The sequence below is a fragment of the Sciurus vulgaris genome (genome assembly GCF_902686455.1).
Source record: "Sciurus vulgaris genome assembly, chromosome: 3".
NCBI lineage: Eukaryota > Metazoa > Chordata > Mammalia > Rodentia > Sciuridae > Sciurus > Sciurus vulgaris.
In genome coordinates this window covers 135284280-135308708 of record NC_136463.1, presented here as the reverse complement: position 1 = coordinate 135308708, position 24429 = coordinate 135284280, and the positions used below count along the sequence as shown (strand labels likewise).

The 24429-nt window shown below is 34.9% G+C and overlaps 1 protein-coding gene and 1 pseudogene across 4 annotated transcripts in view; both read left to right on the top strand.

The window, feature by feature from the left end:
• The window catches only part of PDE1A (phosphodiesterase 1A), a 363460-nt gene extending 342145 nt beyond the window's left edge, over positions 1-21315 (top strand). For all 3 annotated transcript variants that reach the window (XM_079134553.1, XM_079134554.1, XM_079134555.1), the window contains one exon: positions 20292-21315. In XM_079134553.1, the coding sequence (XP_078990679.1) occupies positions 20292-20365 (74 nt within the window). In that variant the 3' untranslated portion in view covers positions 20366-21315. The remainder of the gene's footprint in view (positions 1-20291) is intronic.
• On the top strand, positions 5189-13444 carry LOC306657972 (tubulin-specific chaperone E-like; annotated as a pseudogene). The gene has a single exon. The product of its transcript is annotated as a tubulin-specific chaperone E-like (transcript).
• Positions 21316-24429: the final 3114 nt, after the last annotated feature.

The window sequence follows — 24429 nt, the reverse complement described above, 5'->3', positions numbered from 1 at the left end:
AATGTACTGTTTTCATTAGATTTGAAAATTTGTCCACTACATAATTCAATTTAAGATTAGTCATATTATTTTCCTCTAGAAAAATCCTTTGAAAGGTTTTCAAGAACTGCTTTTCAGTTCTTTTCCTGGGATTCCCTCAAAGCTGCTTTAATGATTAATTGTGCTGGAGTGGGAGGAACACTCCAAGAATTAATTAGCTAAGAATGACTATGTCTAATATTGAAGAGTATATTTCTACAAAGAATTACATTTATTCCCACTCTCTGACTTGCTCCCCTCAGGAAAAAGGAATTGACTGTAATATACCATCAAATTTAATTTCATAGACAAGGCATATACTCAGGAAAGACAAAAATCTAACAGGAATTAAACTGCAACCAGGAAGGCAACATACCACAGAGTCAAGGGCTGGAACACTAGAACTATACTATCTTTTTTCAATTCTGTATCATTTATGAGTTATATGATTTTGAACAATTTATTTAATCTCTTTGTGTTTCAATTTGCTTCGTTGTAAAGTGAGGAGCATAAAAATAGGGTATAAGAGTGTTATGAAGATTAAATGAGTCAATGTATGTCAAGTGTTAGAACTTGGTACTTTCTATAGTAATTCTCCTGGGCTCACATTTGTCTCCAGACTATGTGAAGATCTTAAAGAAGTGAGATACAGAAAAACATTCTTGCTCATAACAATTTTGATATAAGTTTATGTTTAACTCATGACAAAATATACTTATAATGGGACAATTCCATCAATCAAGGGAGGTGCTTTATGGTCACTAGATCTCACTGCAAGAGTGATTTCTATCACTTTCCATTCTTAATCAGTTAATCAAGATTGCCTTTAGAGAGTGTCCCCCAAATATCTCTAAAATCCATGCAAGTGTCTGCATAAGAGAATAAAGGAATGGAATTGACTTGTTCTAGATGGTTGATGCAGCTGTATACTTTGTAAAGCTGTATATGAGCTACATTATTCTAAATACATTTTCTGTCAAGGATTCTGCCACTTAAGACACTTGCTTTTAATTGTTTTCCGGCACAGAATACTTCAGGGAAAGAAAATCATTCTAGAAAAGAGTGTTCTATAGACCTCAATGCTTTCCAAGTGAGAACGTTTAGCTAATCCAGCAGATTTGGTTTACAGCAATCCAGGTCTTCCCTGAAAGATTTGTTGCCATGGGCTGGGGTTGTAGCTCAGTGGTAGAGCGCTTGCCTCACATGCATGGGACACTGGGTTTGAGCCTTAGCACAACATAAATGAATAAAAAAGGTATTGTGTCCATCTATAGCTAAAAACAAAAAAAATTTAAAAAAAGAATTGTTGCCATCTTAACTGTAATCCTTACAAGTATACTTAGGTTTAGATTTTATATACAGCTAAAACTCTTCAGCTCTTCAAACTTTACTTTTTCTATGACTGTCATTCATACTCTAGTTAATATAATTCTCTCATTAACTATAGGAATCTAGGAAATTCCCAGAAACCATGCAAATAATTATAGCTTAAGGCTTGTATTTTTCTCACATATACTTAATTTCCATATCTTATTCCTTCTTTAAATGAAAAATTATAAAAATTGGAGGGGAAAGAAATAGTGATGGTGAAAGGCTTCAAGAATCTCTTACTACAACTTTATTATTCAAGGTCATCTTGAAACATAAGCTAGGCCCATCCTTTAGCAAGACAACTGGTAGTAAGTGATTTTGGAAACCTTGCACTAGTATTTATTAATATCCAAAAAAATTTGTGGTGGTAATAAGAGAAACACAGTCTAAGGATCACTTAGTGACACTAGCTTATCCCTGTAATCATGGGATTCATTCAGAAGGACCCTGTGTTCCCACATCATCCTTCCATCTTAGGCTGGATTGTATAAAATATAATGAACAAGTTCACCAATAAGGAAAGCCCATAGATACCAATGAGAAATAGAAATCTCATAAATAAATGCAGCACAACAAGATTAAGATATAGCTATGATGTTAGTTTGACGTAAGACAATAGAGTACCCGCAGCTAAAATTTTCAACAATTTATGAGAGTCATCTTGTTATGCAAGTCTTCATAGATCAGAAGTTCCACCACTCTCCACAATCCTGGCCAAAAGTTGTAGATAAATAAAGTATTTTGTATCTGATTGTTTAAGGTGATTTTATTTTAAAACATGAATTCACAAGTATATTTCAACAGAAACAACTTACATATATATCCAAGATAAGCACTGTTATCAAAAACTACAAGTAGATGAGAGTGTTTTTATACATCCCCTCAGATAACCCCTCATCATGCCAACAAAGCTAGATAAGTGCATGTACATAGGAGAAAAATAAATGGAACATAAGGAATTTCACAAAAACATAATATTCTTTCTCATCCTTGGTGAAAGAATGATTAGATACATGAGATTGATTCCTATATTGGTTGCTTTATCTAATCAACATAAGTGCTAACCCCCTAGGCCCTCTAAAATTTGGTGATGTAAAGCTGAAAACAATTGTTTTAAAACTAAAATCAACATTTTGGCATTTCATAATTCTAATTAACTTTACTACACTTTTAACATTTATACTTTATTACACAAATTTTTATGTAATATAAACAGAATATCATCAGGAATATGTACAGACTTCTAGAATTTTGAATTATACTAAAGCCCAGCATTTGCTGGATCTTAGCAGATACTGGATGAAAGTTACATGTTCAGCTTTTTGAAAATTATAAGTGGTTTTAGTTTCCACAAAAAAGGAGGAGGAGAAAGAAAAGGTGAAGAAAAAGAAAAAGAAGAAACACGGAAATGCATGCAAGAAAGTGCTCTCTTGCCTGAATGTTTGTTGAACATTAACAATAAAAATTGGTCTACAGAGTATTCAAAAATTGTGAGGTTTGCAGTACCTAGGTTAGAGAAAAACTTATTGTTCTTGCTGTGGGAAAATTTTCAAGGAAACTGTGATTTGAGATCCCTAAGATCTACAGTGGATGGTGGTGACATTTTCCCTTAACACTTTTAGATAAAAAAATATAGGACAGAAATTTAGAGACATATTTGTAGATTTTAATTTAATAACTTATTACTCCTGAAGTTACAAATATCTTATTGTTTTTCCTCCTTGGCATTAATAACCCTTTACTTTGAAATCCCCAAAGGTATACGAATGTATGAATCCTGATATTGAGTCCTTCTAAGCTTATCTTATACTACAGGTTTTATAGCAGTGAGTAATGATAAAAAGACTCTTGTTTCTTATAAAATGCTACCTCTCCTTCTTACTATCAAACTATTCGACTACTCCAAATAATTGAGTTTCAATTCCTAGTAGTTTTTCAGAGCAGGAAGATGAAAAAATGTCATCTTCACACCACACCTCCCAAATTAAAACAGTTGTATTTTTTCAGACAGCAAGGAATGCTCTTGCTCTTCCAGATCAATAGATGCCTTCCCTTCCCCTTTGGGTCAGGGCATTAACCCTGTGTGACGAAGCAGTACATGACTCTAGGGTTGAAGGCCAGCTCAGTCCATTACATGGTATGTGACTTTGGGCAAAAAGATTATTGAGAGGAATAAATGACAACATATTTGAAGCACTAAGCACAGTGCTTGAAACATATTAAACATTCTCTGAATATTTACTTTTTTTTTTCTATTGTTACTACTACTATATTAAAAACTGAACTCACTCTGATTTGTTTTTATACTTTTTCTTATGCAACATCACTTACGATTTAATAAGTCAAGATATAATAACACATTTGTGTTAAAATACAAATAGATTTTGACAAGAATTTAAAGTGTACAGGTGATTTTAAAAGAAATTTTCAAAAGTTTTTGTATAAAAGCTCAGAATTTAAAATTTGTTCATATCTTCATTATATTCATCTTTGGGCCCATTTTAAAATACAAGGACCCAGAACTTTATGGAATATTATAGGCCAGAGGTTGAAGATATGTGGTAAAATTACCTAATGTGAGTGCAACATTGGTTTTTCTTTCTGACACTCTTTAAATAGAGCAACTTGAGAAATGATTTCTGATAATGACAATTGTTGGGAGTGGTGATGGATGATGGGAGAGCAGTTACTGAGATTGGGGGTCTCTGATGCCCTCAAGGCTGTGGCATGCCCAGTTTTGGGGAATTTTCTGTGCAAAGCCACAGGATGCCTAGCTGCTGTAAAAATTAGGAGCCTCTGTGCAAGAGTCCTATCAGTTCTAACCTTGATCTCAGGCACACAACCCCTCCCCCCCAGGAAAGAAATTCTTATGCGACACAACCACAATGTTTCACCAGCTCAGTTTCTCCCGTTCCTGTCCGCCTTATAGCAACTTTTAACAATGGACCGTCTTGAGAGCTACCAAAGCTCCTAACACTGCACTTTGCAACCATAGATTGCTACTGCAGAAAAGCTACATAAATGTCCTAGTTTCTGTAACATTCCTGAATACAAAGAATAATGCTTGCATGATCTTTAACCTGATAATGAGACATATATAAATAAAGATTGCTGGCATAGTTCTTTAGACCTGCATCCCAATCAGAGGGCAGACTCCACCTGATCCCAGCCTTATCTTCAAAATCTGTGCTTGTCAATCTTTATTTTCCAATCCCCCTTCGCCCCTCGCTGGACCCCAGAATTTACCCGCTGGACGTGACAGACAGTATTATGTTATAAACTCCTTTTTGAAAGTAAAACCTTCAATTAATTTTTTTAACTTTTAAATTTAGTAGAAGTAACAATAAACAGGCAAATTTAAGAACTGATATTTATGATAGAGGTAAATGATTCATGTTATTCTTCATGCTTTGTCTATTCTGCATGTATAGGAAAGTGTAAATTGATGTCAATGACAGTACACCTCAGGGGTGGTTGTATTGTTTTAGGATTGTGCATTATCAAGTTTACTCATATTCAGTCTTCATTCAGACGCAAAGTGAATTTATGTATTTTAAAATGGGCCCAAAGATGAATATAATGAAGGTATGAACAAATTTTAAATTCTGAGCTTTTATACAAAAACTTTTGAAAGTTTCTTTTAAAATCACCTGTACACTTTAAATTCTTGTCAATCAAAGATTCGTGTTTGTTTTCTTGATACAACTTTATATAGCAAATCCAATTTACCAAAATACCTCATTCAGAATATTTAAAGCAAAACCAAAATGTTTCCATCATTTGACAAGTTATTTTTTCTTAGTTTCAACTTTTAAACTGATTTAGATGAACATACCTAAAAATCAGTATTCCATATGAAATTTTTTCTACTTAGAAAAGAATAAAAATTAAATTTTTAGTACATCTCTCAGACTCAATTTTTATCCCATCCTTTCACCCCACTTAAAAATTAGAAGCCCCATAGTATCAAATTGCCTCCACACACCCAATCTTGCACTATCCATACCAATTCCTGCCACTCATCACAGCGGGAGAGTGGGATATGAATGGTCTTAACTTTGTCATTCCAAACCGTCCCTTCTTGTGAAACTCTCCACTTCTCTACCTTCATAGATGATCAGCGACTTACATGCTTACCATCTCCCTGCACCAGAGCCTCTTTCTTTAAAAATAAAATAAAATTAAAAAAAAAAAACCCTGTGATTCAATCACATAGATCTCCCCTAAGAATAATATTAAAATAATATTTTAGTAGGGTTAGAGTTTTCCTCTATAACAATGACCACTCTGAGGAAGAAACTGTGGGAGCCATCAGCAAAGATTTCTCAACAGGGCTATATTTTTTCTTTCCAAATTATTGCCTTTGCTCAGACTCTTTTTTCCCCTTACCTCCTTACCCTCCTGATAAAGAAAATATTCCTTCATTCCACCAAAACAAATGCATCCTGTGGATATAATCTTAGAACAAACTTCTTCAAGGAGACAACTCAACTACTGCCCACATCGTTTAAATGCTTTAGTTGCATGGAAATTAAACATTAAGATTTTTGGCTGTTTGACATATTATCTCCCCAACTTGAGTTCAATTTTGCTGATTGACAGAAGAATATATGTAGAAATCTTTCATTTTCCATAGATTTCCTGTCTTGAACTCCCTACGTATTTAGAGTCTAACATGTTAATTGGGTATGTGGATTTATTCCAGTTTACTAATGTAGATTGATATGTTTTCTTCAAAATTAGATGTGGTTTTGGGAACCAGGGAATAATTTAGTCAGTTCTTGACTTGAATCTTATGTAACCCTTAATGAATAAGGTATCACTTCCTCCAGCTTTACAGGTCAAAGCTAACACATTTGGGAAGCAGGAGTTTTGTTTTTAGCAGTCTGCCACTTTCTCCTTCTGCCTGGTGGTCTTTCCTTTTCTTCCTGTAATCTTCATGCACATTGCAAACTAAAAGACAGAAAATATGGAACTGTTACTTCTCCAAATGCATTTAAATTAAGAGCAAATGAAGGGGAGAGTATTTTTCCTAGTGTTGAAAAAGTTCCTATTCCTCATCTACAAGGCAAATTATATCATGTGGATAAAAAAACACCAGTGTGAATCCAGAGCTCTGATTTACCCTATATTACATTTCTCCAATGTCTTTGATCTTTGGTAATCAACTCATTTTAGTTATACTTAACAGAAGGTACATAATGGACCCAAAATAAAGCAGAAGCAACCCTACTGATGTGCCAACTTGAGAAAATACTGTTACACAAAGCAAAGGTAATATTTTTCCCATGAAGAAATAAGAATGTAGTGTAACTTGGAACTTGTGTTTTTGTTGAAAAGACTGCACAAACCAATTTTCTGCCAAGCATTTTTAAAGCACTATTTGCTGTTGCTGTTAAATATGGACGATTAATTGGAATGATTTTCTGAGGGATAATTTGAGGTCTGTCTCCCAAACTCTCCTAGGTAACAATGGAGTAGTTAGCTATCCCTCTGATCACATGTTCCTTGTGTCTAAGACACAAATTAGAGGCATTTCTCTACTGATGTGCAGGGACTATTGAGGTAGACAAGCCAAAAATAGTGCAATAAAAATCAATTACTGTGTTTTTTTATAGCTGTGGAAGAAATGATCTTTTGTTAATTATGAATTCTGTGTATTTGAAATATACAAAAACCACATCAATTTTCCTTTTTCCAAGGTGGGGTACAAAATGACTAGGACAAAGCTAGCATTTTAATTTTTTTATATATTTTAATTTTATTTTTTATCTTACTAATAATGTTTACTTGATTGCTTGTTGAAGTTATTTAAACGTTTTATTTGTTAGAGTGATTTTGGGTTCATAGACTGTGATAAAGAAAACTAGCATTTTGAAAGGCAGGAGATTTAAGGTCAGTTTATAAAATACTAGGTAAGAAGAAGACAGGTGGCAGGTGGATATGGCAGAAATGGTGAAGATGTGTGCTGAGTGCAGCTTGGCAAATGGAACTGGATGTCAAAATTCTGGGTGACATTGTAAGAGAGACCTAGACATTTGACACTTGTTAGCTTTAATACGATGGGCAGATGACTCTACATGTCAGTGTCCACAGCTGTTAAATCCCACCTCACAAATTTGCTGTGAAGAAGTAGGTGAGTGAAGCCCTACTGTCTTGTAAGCATTCGCCAGGTGTTGATTAATGTTGCTATATTATCAGTTGTATGATAATTTATACTGGCCTGCCATGGTCTGGGGCCGCCACCACAACCAGCATCTACTGCAGTTGGATCTCACATTTTGGATTCTGGCTGTCTTATCATGAGTGATATTTGATGTTAGATGTCATTGGTGGAAGAGTCGAAGTAAATGGAGAACATGCAACAGTGGGTTTTTTCTGGCATTGTCCTGCCTGTGGCAGGACTCTGGTTAGGAGTGGAGTGGGACAATCCAGAGAGAGCAAAGCATGATGGGAGCCATGAAGGACGGTGTACTTTAAATGCAGGCACCCAACAGGATCCTTTATTCATCCCAACAAGGTGAATTTTGGAGTGGACTTTCTTACTGCAGTTAAGAACCGCTATTAGAAGATGGACCAGAAGGCCATGGGAAAGAGCAAATTATTACACTTGGGAAGAAACCTGTGGAAACCATTGGTTTTGACTCTGTCATAAAACAGCAGAGTCATCTGAACAACTTGCAAGAGATTTCTCTAAGGAACTGTGCAGTAAGTTGTGCTGGTGAAAAAGGAAGAATTGCCGGAACATGTCCTAATATTACAAGAGTAGATGTGTCAAAAAACCTATTGGCATCATGGGATGAAGTGATTCGTATTGCTTATCAGCTCGAAAACCTGGTGGTTCTTAATCTCAGTGAAAATAAGCTGCAGTTTCCCTCTGGCTCATCAGCTGTAACTGGAACATTTTCCACATGGAAGGTGTTAGTTCTCAATCAAACAGGAATAACGTGGACTGAGGTGCTGCAGTGTGCCGCAGGGTGGCCAGTCCTCAAGGAGCTGTATCTGGGCTCCAACTGCATCTTCATTTCACAAAGGCCCAATGAAGTTCTACAGATGCTCAAGTTATTAGAGCTTTCCTCTAACCCATTAATTAATGAAAGCCAGCTCTTCCTGAGAGCCTATCTGCCCAGATTAGAACAACTAATCCTTTCTGACCCTGGACTGGAATTTCTTCTATACATTTTCTGGATGCTGGAATTGGGTGCAAAACATCCATGTTCCTGTCCCTGCTGTACCCTGTAGTAAACGACAATCAGATATCACAATGGTCATTCATCAATGAGCTAGATAAATTACAGAGCTTGCCTGCCTTGTCCTGCCTAAGGAACCACCTGACTGAAGGGAGCAAGGAAGCACAGACCACTTGACAGCTCATTTATTGCCAAAATTGATCAACCGAAGACCTTGAACAAATGTGAGATTCTTCCAGAGGAAAGGCGAGGAGTTGAGCTTGATTACTGAAAAGTTTTTGGAAATGAGTGGAAAAAGGTTGGTGCACATCAGGAACCAGAGAAAAACAGACCAAATGAAGAATTTCTTACAGCCTATCCTAGATACCAGCTCCTCTGCCACAAGTATGGTGCACCTGAGGACAGAGAACTCAAAGTACAACAACCATTTATGCTGAAAACCCAACTCCTGAAACTGAAGATAAAATATCCAAACCACCTTGAACAGGTCTTAGAGAAGCAACTGCCAGGCTCCATGACAGTTCAAAAGGTGAAGGCATTATTGTCACGTCTTCTCAAAGTTCCTGTGTCAGAACTTTTGTTGTCCTATGAAAGTCCCAAGATGCTGGGCAGAGAAATTGAACTAGGAAATGACCTACAGTCATTACAGTTTTATTCTGTGGAAAATGGAGATTGTCTGTTAGTAAGACAGACATGGTAACAACCAGCTTTAAAAATTTAGAGACTAGACTGTTCATCATGACTGGGGTTCACTGGAAATGATTTATTGGGACAGTTCTACTGTCAAATGAGGCTTTACAACTTGCCCAAAGTATGACAAAGGATGTACTTTTCCCTGGGAAGAGACCATTTGTAGACTTATATGTAATAAAGTCTTTGATTACTCATGAAAAAACAATTTGTCCTAAGATTATTTTTCAAATTATTAGTCAATGGTATGATTGGAGAACTGGAGTCTCCAATGTCCCCTTGATGGTGTGCCTTGTCTTATTCTGTGCAAGTATTATTTATGCCACCTATAAATAACATCATGATTCTGATTATCACAAAAGTAAGCTCAGATAGCAGTCTCAGGGCTTGATTAGCTAACTCTAGAGGATTTCTGTTTGTTTTGGTAGGTCTGTCTCTCTGATAATCACCATCCTCTTCCTACACCTGCTGAATTTCGGCTATTTATAAAGCAAAGCAGATGTGTTTCCATCATTTTATAAATTGCTTTTTAAAGTTCAAACTTTTTAAACTGTTTTAGATAAACACCTAAAAGTCTTTGAGATGAACAAAACCACTGGAGCATTTTTACTTCATCACCTTTTTCCTGTCTGACAAACAAGCTTCACTGCATTTGCTTTGAACTGACTCTATGCCTTCATTCCTAAGGAGTAACTTCCTATATATATGAGCTTGTAAGTAAATTGACATTCCAAGGTTGTGTTACTGGTCTTGTTGAATTGAAAGCCAAATGTTTTGACCTCAGATTATCTATTTATGGTCTGCACTGAAAGAAATCACTAGACTATTCTGAGTTTATTCCTTACCTGATAATGAAGTGAGACTAGAACAAAAGTTTTAGCCCGGAGTATATAGATGGGGTCTATATATGAGCACACTCTCATGGGAAAAAAAGTGAGTATTACATGCCAAAATACATCCTATGGTCAGATATATCTAAAAAGAACAAATAAAAAAAGTTTTAAGATTTTTTAAAAAATTAACCTTTACCAGAAATTTAGCACATCCATCATTTGTATACACCAGTACACATTAATATTTGTGGTACGTTTTTGTCATAAGTAGAAATGATAGATATTTTCATAATATATTTAGTGGAGAGATCTTGAAGTATCACTTGAAATCATCCTGCTTCAAAATGGTATAGATAATAGATCTGATGGTAGACCTTGTTATTTTAAGCATCAACAAAGAAGCACATTTATCACCATAGTGTATCACTAAGTTCACTAAAAAATCTTGATAGTAATATTTTAATGTGAACAAAAACTTTTATAATAATGTGTATCATTTGTGAATATGATTGTAAAAGAAGGTCATGGATTTGAGCAGAATAAAAGAGGAAGCCATGATTCAAAATTGTTTAAAACTTTGGACTATACAGATGCTTCTCAAGGTCTATTACATAGACCACCTTTGGATTATGAAGGTCATCTAAAATGGTCTTCAATGGACTGAAAATGGCAAATCGTTTCTTCTTTTTTTAGAAGATTGATTTTTTTTTAAATTTTTTATTCTAATTGGTTATACATGACAGTACAATGCGTTTTGACACATTGTACACCAATGAAGCATAATTTCTCATTCCTCTGGCTGTACATGGTGCTGAGTCACACCAGTAGTGTAATCATACATGTATGTAGGGTAATGTCTGCCTCATTCTACCGACCTTCCTATCCCTACGGTCTCACCCCTCCCTTCACTCCCCTCTGCATAATCCTCCATTCTTCCATACCCACCCCCCACTATGGATCAGCTCCACTTATCAGAGAAAATACTTGGCTTTGATTTTGAGGGATTGGCTTATTTCATTTAGCATGATAGTCTCCAGCTCCTTCCATTTACTGGCAAATGCCATAATTTCATTTTTTTATGGTTGAGCAATATTCCATTGGGTATATACACCACATTTTCTTTATCCATTCATCCGTTGAAGGACACCACCTAGGTTGATTACATAGCTTAACTATTGTGAATTAAGCTGCTTAAAACATTGATAGAGCTGTGTCACTGTAGTATGCTGATTTTAAGTCCTTTGGGAATATACCAAGGAGTGGGATGACTAGGTCAAATGGTGGTTCCATTCCCAGTTTTCTGAGGAATCTTCATACTGATTTCAAGAGTGGTTACACCAATTTGCCGACCTGCAAGCAATGTATGAGTGTGTGCTTTTCCCCCACATCCTTGCCAACATTTATTATTGGTTGTATTCTTGATATTGCCATTCTGACTGGAGAGAGATACCAATGTAATTTTGATTTGCATTTTCATATTTGCTAGAGATGTTGAACATGTTTTCATATATTTTTTGACCATTTGTATTTCTTCTGTGAAGTGTCTGTTCAGTTCCTTTGCTCATTTGTCAATTGAGTTATTTTCTTGGTGTTAAGTTTTTTGAGTTCTTTATTTATCCTGTAAATTAATGCTCTAACTGAGGTTTACGTGGCAAACATTTTCTCCCATTCTGCAGGCACTTTCTTCATGTTCTTGATTGTTTCCTTTTCTGTGAATAAGCTTTTTACCTTGATACAATTCCATTTATTGATTTTTTATTTTACTTCTTTCACTTGTTGAGGAATTTGGTTCCTAAGCTGACATGATGGAAATTTGTGCCTACTTTTTCTTCTAGTGGACACAGCATCTCTGGTCTAATGTCCAGGTCCCTGATGAGACAGAGGTCTAATTTCATTTTGTTACATAAGGATTTCCAGTTTTCCCAGCACCATTAGTTGAATAGGCTATCTTTTCCCCAGTGTATGTTTTGGGCACCTTTGTCTAGTATGAGAAAACCGTATTTATGTGGGTTTGTTTCTGTGTCTTCTATTCTGTACCATTTGTCTTTGTATCTGTTTTGGTGCAAATACCATGCTGTTTTGTTACTATAGCTCTGTAGTATAATTTAAGTTTTGGTACTCCTGTTTCACTTTTCTTGCTAAGGACTTCTTTGGTTATTGTGGGTCTCTTATTTTTCCAAATGATTTTCAAACTGCTTTTTCTGTTTCTGTGAAGAAAATCATCAGAACCTTAATAGGAACTGCATTAAATCTGTATAGCACTCTTGATAGTATGGCCATTTTGACAATATTAATTCTGCCTATCCAAGAACATGGGAGGTCTTTCTATCCTCTAAGGTCTTCAATTTCTATCTTTAGTGTTCTATAGTTTTACTGTAGAGCTCTTTCACCTCTTATATTAGATTGGTTCCCAGTATTTTATTTTCTTTGAGGCTATTGTAAATGGGATAGTTTTCCTAATTTCTTTTTTGGTTGATTCATTACTGATATGTAGGAATGCAATTGATTTATGACTGTTAATTTTATATCTTGCTACTTAGCTAAACTCATGTATGAGTTCTGGAAGTTTCCTGGTGAAAGATTTTGGGTCTTTTAAATATAGAATCATGTCATCTACAAATAGGGATAGTTTGAGGTTTTCTTTTCCTATTTGTAGCCCTTTAAAGTCTTTCTTCTGTCTAATTGCTCTGGCAAGAGGTTTTCAGGGTTGTACTGGCTTCATAGAATGTATTTGAGAGTGTTTCCTTCATTTCAGTTTCATGGGATAATTTGGAAAAACTGGTTTTAGTTCTGTAAGGATCTGGTAGAACTCAACTGAAAATGTGTCTGGTCCTAGAATTTACATTGTTGGAAGGTTTTTAATTATTTTTTTATTACTTGATATTGATCTGTTTAGGTTTTCTATGTCTTCCTGGTTCAATTTAGGTGGGTCATATATGTCTAGAAATTTGTCAGTGTCTTCTGTATTTTATAGTTTATTAGAATATATATTTTCAAGATAGTTTCTAATATGTCTCTGGATTCCAGAAGTGTCTATGGTGATATCCCCTTTTGAATTTCTAATTATGTTTACTTGGGACTTCTCTTGTCTTTTCTTTGATTAGTTTGGCTCATTTGTTTTGGGATCTATCTATTTTCTTTAAATGTAGGCACTCAATGTTATAAATTTTCCTCTTAGAACTGCTTTCATACTGTTCCAGAGATTTTGAAATGTTGTATCTCTGTTCTCATTCATTTCTAAGAATGTGTTTCTTCTCTCATTTCTTTGATGATCCATTCTTCATTTGAAAGAATGTTGTTCAATCTCCATGTGTTTATGTTATTTCTATTACTTTCCTTGCTGTTGATTTCTAGTTTCTTTCCATTATGCTCTGATAGATGCACAAAATTATATCATTTTATTTAATTTACTAAGATTTACATTCTGACCTAGAATACAGTGTATTTTGGAAAAGACTTCATGAGCTTCTGGGAAAAAGGTAAATTCAACTGTTTGGGAATGAAATATTCTGTAGATGTCTATTAGGTCAATTTGATTTATTTGCATTATTAAGCTCAGAAATAACCTTATTGATTTTATGTTTGGATGACCCATCTGTTAGTGATAAGGCTGTGTTGACATAGTGACCTTCTTTGTCTCTTCTGAATAATTGCTTGAAATCTGGTTTATCAGATATGAGAAGAGCTATTACTGCTCTTTTTTGGACTCCTTGCATGGAATATTTTTCCATCTTTTTATTTTCAGTCTGTGGATTTCTTTACCTATGAGATGAGTCTCTTGCAAATAGCATATAGTTGGATCTTGGTTTTTGGTCCATTCTGCTAATCTATGTCTTTGAATTAGGCAGTTGGGACCATTTACATTCAGTGTTGTTGTGGATATGTATTTGTAGTTTTATGCCACTTGAGTTTGCCTGCTATTTTTAATCCTGGCATCTTTTTTTTTTTTTTTCCATTTAGTTTGCTTCTCTTCCAATGATCTTCATCTATTTGAGAGTTTTGGGGCTAATTTGGGGATATCTCTGTGTACAGTTTAATTTGAGTATTCATTGTAGTACTGGTTTAATGATCATAAATTCTTTTAGTTTATACTTGTTGTGAAAAGTTTTTATTTCCCCACTGATTTTCAAAGAAAACTTTGCTGGATATAGTAACCTTCAGTGGCAATTGTTTTATTTTAGAGCTTGGAATACCTCATCCAGGCTCTCCTTGATTTTAGGGTCTGAGTTAAGAAGTCAGAAATGAGTCTTATTTATTTGCCACTAAATTTGTCCTCATGTTTTCTTCCACAGATTTAGTATTTTTTCCTGTTTTCTCTGTTAGGCATTTTGATTATGATGTGTCTGGGAGAGTTTTATTCTGAACTTGTCCATGTGGGATCTTATATATCTCCTATATATGGATGTCCATCTCATTTCTTATATGGGGAAAATTTTAAGTTACTATCTCACTGAAAATGTTCCTAATACCTTAAGTCTGTATCTCCATGTTTTCTTTATCACAATGACTCTCAGGTTTGTTTTCTTGGTGCTATTCCAGAGTTGTTGTATATTTTGATTACCATCTTTCATTTTTTCCCTTTATTGCATACTGAGTATTTAAGTTTATATACCCTGTCTTCAAGGCCTGAAGTTCTGTCTACAAGGTCTGAAGTTCTTTTTTCTGCATAATCTAATCTATTGGTGATGCTTTCAAATAAATTTTTATTTTGATTTGTTGTGTCTTTCATTTCCAGTTCTGATTTGTTTCTTTTCAATATCTCTATTTTCTTTATTGCATTTTATAGCACTTCCCTTCATATATATATGTAATTTTTTATATGTAGTAATCTTTTTTTGTTCTGGGACTTCTGTTTGATTTTGATGTATGAGTAGATATCCAGGGGTGGGTTCTAAGATTCCTTTATGATTGCTCCTCCTAGGAACCTGGTTGTTAGCTTGGGGGGTTTTGTCCCCCAAAGTAATGTTGAGGTTTAGCTGGGCTTAGATCATGTGTGGTATGAGATTTTCCATTACTTAGCTAAGTTGTTGGTATTGCTTGGCAGCAGAATCCCTACTGCATGAAAGTGAAGTGTCCCAATCACTTTCCAATTCCTTTTTGAGGAAGAGGGGAGCCAGGAATAGCACTAGTGTTAGAGACAGAAGTATCCTTAAGATAAATATTTATTGCCTATTTTTACATCTGTAATACTAATTGACACCAATATAGGAATGGTGGGGTCAGCATTTAACATTAGTCCCAACAATTAAAAAAAACTACATCAGGCATTAGACAACAGGTGTCTACCATGTTGTCCACTGGATTAATAATCACAACAACATGAATGGGGTAGGAATTATGTAAAGTATAATTCTGTTAGATAGTGGGATTACAATTTCTTGAGTGAAGAGAAAATAGGGTAGAAAGACAAGAAAATTTTGAAATATTAAAAAAAATTGAACAGAGGAAAGTCAAGAGATAGGTATCAGATGTTGGCTGTGAGGAAGGATGAATAAAAACTTAACTAAAAATTATTTTAAAAAGAAAGGAAGAGGAAATAGGACAATTTGGCTAATAGTGTAGGAAGAGAGTGAAGAAGGAGCAATAAGAAGGACAAACACCAAGATACAAATGTACAACCAAATGTGAGGTCAAAACAACCCAAACCCATGTATAATTATACCCCACCTAATTCATATCAAATAATAACTAGGTGAAAAGGAAGCAATTAATGTGAAAGTAAAATTATATGAAAGTAAAATTATATATATATTTTTGAACCTGTCCATGCAGTAAGAACACACATACCCACATACACACACCAAATCTTGCAGAATGAAAAAAGTAAACAATAGTAACATACAATGAAATGATATTTGGGAAAAAAAATTTAAGTTAAAATTTTTAAAAAGAGTAAGAAAACTGATTGAATATGGAGAAAAAAGAAAAAAAATTGAGAAAAATAAAGGAGAAAAAATTTTAAAAATCTTAATCAGAATTAAAGGGCTTGTTTCCAATAAGAAGGTCAAAACTGTTGGCAGGGATGGATTTTCATTCTTTGTGTTTATTTTTGGTTCTGTAACCCTTGAGTCAAAGTCTGAGGGTTGTTAAGTTCATTGTCTTTGTGGTCCTCATTTAGCTGCCAGCCCTTGTGACTAGAAGGTGCTCTGCTTCCAGTCTCCCAGGATAGGGTGGGGAGGACTGGAGAGTGCTGAAAAATTGTATATTGTTATAGCAGGAGTGATGCTGAGTTCCAAATTTGAAGTTGTAGTAGTTAGGCTTCAGTTTTGGCTGAAATTTGGGATTTTGTTGGTGGGTATTTGCCCCTTACTGCTGGAGAGATGCTGGTCTCTGCTGGACATGTGGATCTGTAAAGATGCTGATAAAATTCACTTTTAGGGTGTAGGGACTAAACCTGCACAGGTTTCACCTTCACTGCTATGAATATGAATTACCAGATCTTTGCCCTGGAGTGCAAAGCTCCTGTGTGGTTGCTGTAGCCCTCTTCCCAGTAGGCACTTGGGGATGTCAGTAGCAAGGGGAGCTCTCTCTCCTTAGTATTGGGAGACCGTAAGCTTCAGGCACAATTTTGTTTGTGCCTGCTTCAATCACTCTGGAGTCATAATAGAGTACTACTGGCAACTTCCTTCATGAGTTCCCAGATCGCCTTTCTCGCTTGCTAATGCTAACAACCCTTCAGGCGGTTCCTATGCTGGCAACTGGCTTCCATGCTGTCAGTTCCCTGATTCCTGCTGAGTTATTTCCCTGTGGGCTAAGCAATTTCTGGTTGAATTTCAAAGAATCACTTTCCACATGGACTCTGGGTCCATTAAGATCAGCCTCCCTTTGTAATTCCACAGATTTTTCCCAAGGCAACTTTTTTATCTGCCATACTGTCCTCTCTCTCTGCCTGCATTCTCCACTCCCTGCCCCCCTCAACAACCACCCTCTCATGGCCTTCACCAGCCAAGCTGGAGCATATCTAACATTATTTCTTATATTATGTTCAAAGTTTCTGACTTTCTGTGTCTCTGGAGTTTCTTTTCCAGTCCAGTGTTCCATTTCAGTGCGTTCCCTTTGTTACCAACCTCAGTGAGTACTAGTCTTCCCGCTTTGTAAGTCTGGTGCTGAGGCACTGCTGGAAGGATGGCCTTCCTGTAATCCATTTTCTTCCAATATGAATTGGTTTTATGGAGAACCGAATACAATATTTTTCCTAAGTAATCTGATGTCATGAAATTGCTTGTCACTATCTTGTGTGTGTGTCTTTAAAAACAAATGGTATTTTTTCAGTTTTGAAGAAAGATATGTTTTCAGTGCTGCAAAACTTCTATGTTGAGTTGGTCATAATACTTAATTATTGATTTTCCTACTGCATGTGCAAAATTGCTCTTGGATGTAATTTGTGAATCATTTGGTGATTGTGTGTGTGTGTGTGTGTGTGAATGCTGCATTGTTACCACTTTATTATTTTATTCGTCTTATACTTGTTTCTTACTGGTGAGTTCTTTATCCATTAGAAATAAAGAGTATTTGGTGGTAGGTAGACCTTAGTGTCCTTTACCCACTATAAAATGTTTTCTCAAAATTTTTGAGAACCAGTGAACCAATTAAATACTTACATTCCTTTCTTTGTCTATTCTTATCACTTTCACTATTCTGTTCTATTCCAGACTATTCTGTTCTGTTTTAATACAGTCTTAAGTAACAGAGTATTAAATCTGAAGTTTAAACCAAGATGCCAAGATGATAAATGTCAGAAAACAAACTGAGCTGTAAGATAGGAGTTTCAAAGAAGATTCAAAAAACCATTATAGAAGGCTTAAAACCCTCACTCAATTCAAACAAATGGAAGGTTAAGTTGCTAAAAGCTGAAAAATAATTTCTGAGAAGAATTTTGGTAAAGAAATCACTGAGCTTGAGGAAGTTGTAGAAATGCTTCCTTCCTCACCCCAGGTAAAGAGAAGAGCATGTCACCAGGACTATTGGAGGGGTTCAAGCTAAGAGGATATGAAGAATACAGCAATTTAAAAAATAATAATAAAAAGGCAATATTGGTAATAGAATCTAGTTCCTATCTAAGAGATCTGAAGTGTTAGATGGTGACAGATGAGCACATGGAGAAGAGGCTGTGTAGGTTTCAGCCTTTCCTTAAGCAGTTCATGGGAATACATGCCTCTGGAGAGTCTCATAAGCCAAATATGTCCCATCATATTTGTAAGTGTGATGAGACCTCAGCAGAAAAAAACTGGAAGTATATGGGAAAATTTCCAGGACTATGGACATTAAAAAAAAAAAAGGGCTGGGCATGGTGGTGCATGCCTGTAATCCCAGCGTCTTGGGAGGCTGAGGTAGGAGGATTGCAAGTTCAAAACCACCTCAGCCATGGTAAGGCAACTCAGTGAGACCCTGTCTCTAAATAAATCAAAATAGGGCTGGGGATGTGGCTCAGTGGTCAAGTGCCCCTGAGTTCAATCACCATACCCCACCTCCCCCAAAAAAGAAAAGAAACTAGAAATTCTTATGCCCTCAACAAGCTGGTGAGAAGTTTCTAGCCATGGTCCCTGAAGAGGAAATCATAAATGTGCTCAAAGAAAAAACAAGTCAGTTTGATATACCTGCTGGTTCACACCTGCCAGTTCACACCTGCCAAGTCTACGAAATGATGCTGGTCAAGTGGAACATGACTCTTCCTCTTGGCTTTCTCTTCTGTGTGCTGCCGCAGGAGCCCAAAGTCACTAGTTGGAAGAGAAGACAGAAGAAGTGAAAGAAACAAAATCTGCCTAACCCCAACACACACAATTTCTGAGTTCTGCAATAAACCCCAGTTTGGAAAGAAGTATTATCTTATTTGATGATCACAATGTATAGATGTGATCAGAACTTCTAATGTCTGAGTTGGGACTTTGAAAATTTAATGTGATCACAGGATGATTTTTTTATTATCTAAGAATGATCAGAAAAGTTTTGAGATTACCTGACATTTGATTCTGTCACAGAAGATAATTTCCCCCACTGAGTATATTTTCAATAAACCTGCCAATGACCAGTGGGTTTTACCGCACATCAATCAGTCACTATGAATTGAAAGTAAATGAGAATAAGAGACTAGCAATATTCAATATGATCTGCAGAAACAAACAGATGGAATTTATGTGCTTAGAATCAGTCAGCTTCTATACAAACCTTGAAGAAAAAAAAATCATCAGTGTGGAAAACATCCCAAAACTTTTGGAAAAGTTACAGAGAATTAATCAGAAATAGAATTATAAAGCAAAAGTACAGATCAAAGAATACATACATTTTCTTTTTGACTTATCCCATCAGATTACATACACTCTTCTTGTGTGTAATCTCAAGAAAATCCTGATGCAGATGGGTCAGCATCTTACAGTACACGTTGGGATGAATTCAGAATTAATTCATGCAAAGTTTAATTATTTAGACTACCTTCATTCAAATTTTAGACAGGAAAAGCATTCTATCAAACTTAATATGTCCTGAAATATCAAGATATTGTAATTCACTTAACATTATAATTTCTGCTTTTTTGTTTACTTTGTATCCTACATAATCAGACTCTTATGTATATATTTTGCTTTGTAATTCTATTTCTGATCAATGTGCCACAAATTTTCCAGAAGTCTTGAAATATTTTTCATGCTAATGATTTTTTCTTCAAGTTTATATAGAAACTGAATGAGTCCAACAGTTTAAATTCTATTAGTTTGTTTCTGCAGATTATTTTAACAGTATTTATTTTTAAATATTGCTTATCTCTTATTCTCACTTGTTTTAAATTCATAGCAACTAATTGATATGTGGTAAAAAGACACTGGTCATTAAAAGATGTATTTAAAAGAGTTCACTTTTATTAAAAAATACTCAGGAAAATCATATGTAATTTACACATGTGATTTAATAGATATTTAAACATTTCTCATCTGTTTCATTTCTGTATCCCCAGATTAAATTGTAGCTTCAAAAGTTAAATGATCACCAGAAGATGATTTGTTATGCTCTATAGATCCACAGGCTGAAATGAAAATTTTGATATTTTTGGAGGAAGTATATTACCAAATCCATTGTAAAACCTAGTCTCAGCATTTTACAAATTTCTTCCGTCTTCTAACCTTATTAGGTTTTTCCAAAGGCCAATGTTGTTTTGTCTGTTTACTTTTATTTTTATTTATGTTTTTTTTTTTTTTAGGTGAACCTGATCTTTGTAAGAACTCTGAAGACTTAATAAAGGCTGAAGCAAAACATGCTGATCCTCATCCATAGGTCTGAAGTACCTTAAAGGCTTCTGTCACTTTAAACATGAGAGGTAACATTTTTTGAATGTTTTTTTAAATTTGTTCTAATTAGTTGTACATGACATTAGGTGCACTTATACATTTTTATAAATTATACATAAATGGAGTGTAATTTCTCATTTTTCTGATTGTACATATTGTAGGATAGTTCTAAAATGAATGACTTGTAGAATACCTTCAGAGACAATGCTGTCTCATTTAAATGCTCCTCCTAGATTCATTTTTAAACCCCCCCTGTCTTCAATCTTCAGTTTTAAAAACTCCCCATTTTCAGTCTACCTTAACATTTAAATTTTAAACATCATAAATAAAAGATATATTTACAGAGATTTAACTTTTAGTTGTGTGAAAACAACAAGCTATAGTCTATGGGGATGTTCATTTCTTTTTCTAATTTATCTGGGAAATATAAATGTTTTCCACTGATTTCTACTTTTATTTCATGTAGGAAATATGAATGTTTATACCTGCTGATAAACACAAAGTAAAGACAAGTTGTGAAATAAATATTATGTTCACTAAAATCTGTGGACATGTGCATTAGTGGTTCTCTTATAAAAAATTCATTTCCTAGGACTTGCCTTTGGTTTACCAAATTATTAACTCTTGGAGTGATGCCTTAGAAATCTGAATTTTTAATAAGTCCATCTGTTGATATTTCTTTCCACTAAAGTGAGAACCCATGTATTGGGTCATATCTGAATGTCTTGTAAACATAGTAATAAACAAAACCCAAGTATTATAATGAGGCTTGCTGTTGGGTGGTCGGAGCAAGAGAAAGCCAAGGCACCATAGGTGTTCCTCATACATTTTAGACATAAAAGAGTTAAAATGTGATTTTTTCTTAAGATAATTCCTTCCTTGTTCTTGAGTTACAAAGAGAGTTAAGACTGTCACTGGGATGAACATTTAACATATATATATATATATATATATATATATATATATCAATTAGCACTTTCAACAGCTCCACAGTTAGTGAATGTTATTATTATTTTATATATGGAGCTTGGAAAGAAATCAAGACACAGAGTAGCTCAGCAACTAAAACCCATCTCCATATTTAACAATTATAACAAATTATCTCATTTTAGCTACAGTATTCCCCCTTCATCCATATTATGCATTTATTACCTTTCAAGTCCATGGTCATTTCAGAAGAGTCCTTGGGGTCTGGTATATATATACATATATACACATATATGATAGAACTCTATCATATATATATAATAGAGCTCTGAAGTCTAGTTCAGGGAAAACTAATTACAGGTGTTTCAAACAACAAAAAGTTTTGTTGGCAAATAATTATCATTAGAAAACTGAGTAAAACTATATTAAGCAAGATTCTTTCCTATAGGATATAGCCAAGTCATTGTACATTATATAAGTTAAAAAAAAAAGAAGCTTAGGATTAGCATTTCCTAGGCATTATGATATATATAGAATATTTATGAACAATTTTCCAGAAATTATGTGTAAGGAATACAAGTTACACACACATTTGAAAAAAATAACTGTTCAATGTATACAAAAAATTACACACACACACACACACCCACCCACACACACACATACACACACACACAGAGAACAAAAACAGAAAGAATTCCAAAACAATTATCTATTATATGCTGATAAATCCCACGTTTTTGAAAAATAAAATACAATGTAAAATTACTACATGGTAATTGATCATGACTAACTCATGATCTCTATTTTCTAATTTATTTTTAATTGACAAAAACTGTTCATATTTATAACATATAAGATGTTGTTTTAAAATATGTATACCTTGTAGAATGGTTAAATCAAACTAATTAGCATATGTATAGCCTAATATTCTCATTTTTTGTGGTGTAAATATTTAAAATCTGTTCTTTGTGCAACTTTCAAGAATAAAGTACACTATTGTTATTCATATTGTAGTCACCAGGTTATATAATAGATCTCTGAAACTTACTCATCAGGTCTAACTGAAGTTTTGTATCCTCTGATCAACATCTACCCAAATGCCCACCTCAGCCTCTTCTGCTCTGATACTCATTTTTATTTGATTTTTATTTCAGGATTAACGAAATCAGCACTAAAACCATCCTAATCCTCAACTTTCCACAAAGCTATATTCTCCTCTTTCAACATACAATTAGATTGGGTCATTTTAATTCCTATATAAGGAACAAGAACATAAATTTTAAAGCTAGTAACTAGCCAAAAAGTACCCTCAAGTTGCTATTGGAGTTTTTGGCCAGTGTTTCAGCCATTGTTTTTCCTCTGCAATTTGGTGTTCTTCAATCAAGCCAGAGAATTTCTAAGTCAATAATTGGACAGTTTTAAATGTTCATCAGTTCTAGCCCAGTCATAGTGACTGGGCAATACACAGAAGACAAAGCATTTAAAAATATTTCTTGCATTGTCTTACACAGAATGCCAAAACTACAGATTTTTCAATATCTTAAGTAAAAGAAAAGAAAAAACAAGCAAACTTTGGAAGAAAATTCTTTTGCAGTGTTGGGGAACAGGCTCTTTAGATTGTCCTGTCTATTTTAAGTGCATGGGAACCAAGTGAGAGTTGGGGCTGCTGGGGAAACTATTCAAAGCCCTCAGGCAACAACAGAGCATCATGGTAGTTGACCCTGGTGGCCTGATAAGGAAAGCCTCGTTGTAATTCTCCAGCTGGGACATCAGCAGTGTAATCTTCCCCTGAAACCAGCGGACCAGCCTGCATCCATCGCTGTGGCTTCCAAGTACCAGTGCATCACCTGTACGGGTGTGGTCACAATGCAAGCCACACATTACCCACAGTCCCTGATAACAAGGATCGTCAGTTATTGTTGCCAACAGGCACTTAAAGGGAGAATTGAAGTTGCCTGCTGGGTTGTTGATCCCATAAGGATGTAACAAAATGTATTACAGGTTAAGGAATAAGACACAAGAAATGTCTCTGTGTGTGTGTGTGTGTGTGTGTGTGTGTGTGTGTTTAAAAATGTCTATGGAAATGGAAGCCCATACCTTTCTGTACAGATAATCATTTGATGTGACTTTTCAATTTTACTAAACAAAAACAAACTGCCACCCTTAGAGGTCCTGCTTCCTTGTCATGTTTTGCCTGAGCATGTGCAAAGCCTTTTAAGAACTTACTTTTTTGTTAGCTGACAAGAAAGGTCAAGCACAATTAGGTGATGTAACTTTTCACTGTACAAACATTTCAATGATTGTAAGCTAAGTGAATTCACTCTTCAGAAAGGTGGAAACTGAATGGAAAGAATCAAGAACAGTCATCCATGACATGACGTGAAGGAGGGTCCATCCATTCCATGCACCTGCTTGTACCTGCTTCCTTCCTGGATTCCACAGTGCTGAGCAATACTTTAAAAATGGGTACAATCAGAAGCTTTTAAGCCTAAGTAGTGAGATTTTCTAACTCACAACTTAGATCTCTTTTAATGCGTAAGCCATATTCTACATGCATATTTAGTATGCATCATTGTAATTTAAGATATTTTTGTGTCTAGACTGTATAAAATGCTTTTAAATGTTCTGTGAATAAGGTCCTTAACTTTAGTTTCATCTGAATCTTGTGCAGAGACACAGCTAAATAATGGAATTGTATCATAGGCATTACAATGCATTTGATATTTTAAATGTAAGTCAGTAAAGATTGATCTATAATAATGTGTTGGGGGAAATTTATAGAAATGTACATCATGGTGACTTTTTGTCCATTAGAAATGGACTTTTTATTTCTATTTATGGAGAAACTGTAACTACTGCTTTTAATGTCTTTTTTTAAAACAAGCTATTTACTGTCTAGAAAATATTCTGCATTTCAAATAGAATCTGGTTGTTTGGGAAGCGTAATCACTAATTATTCCTATTTGAGCCAGCTGTCTTTCAGTAAAGCTATACATTCTCCTGAGGGAGGAATAAATTGAAACCCTGCTTCTCAAATGGCATAGGAAATATAGCCACTCTATTCCTATTAATACTTTAAGATCTCTATTCTTTGTTATTGTCAAATAGAGAAATATAAAG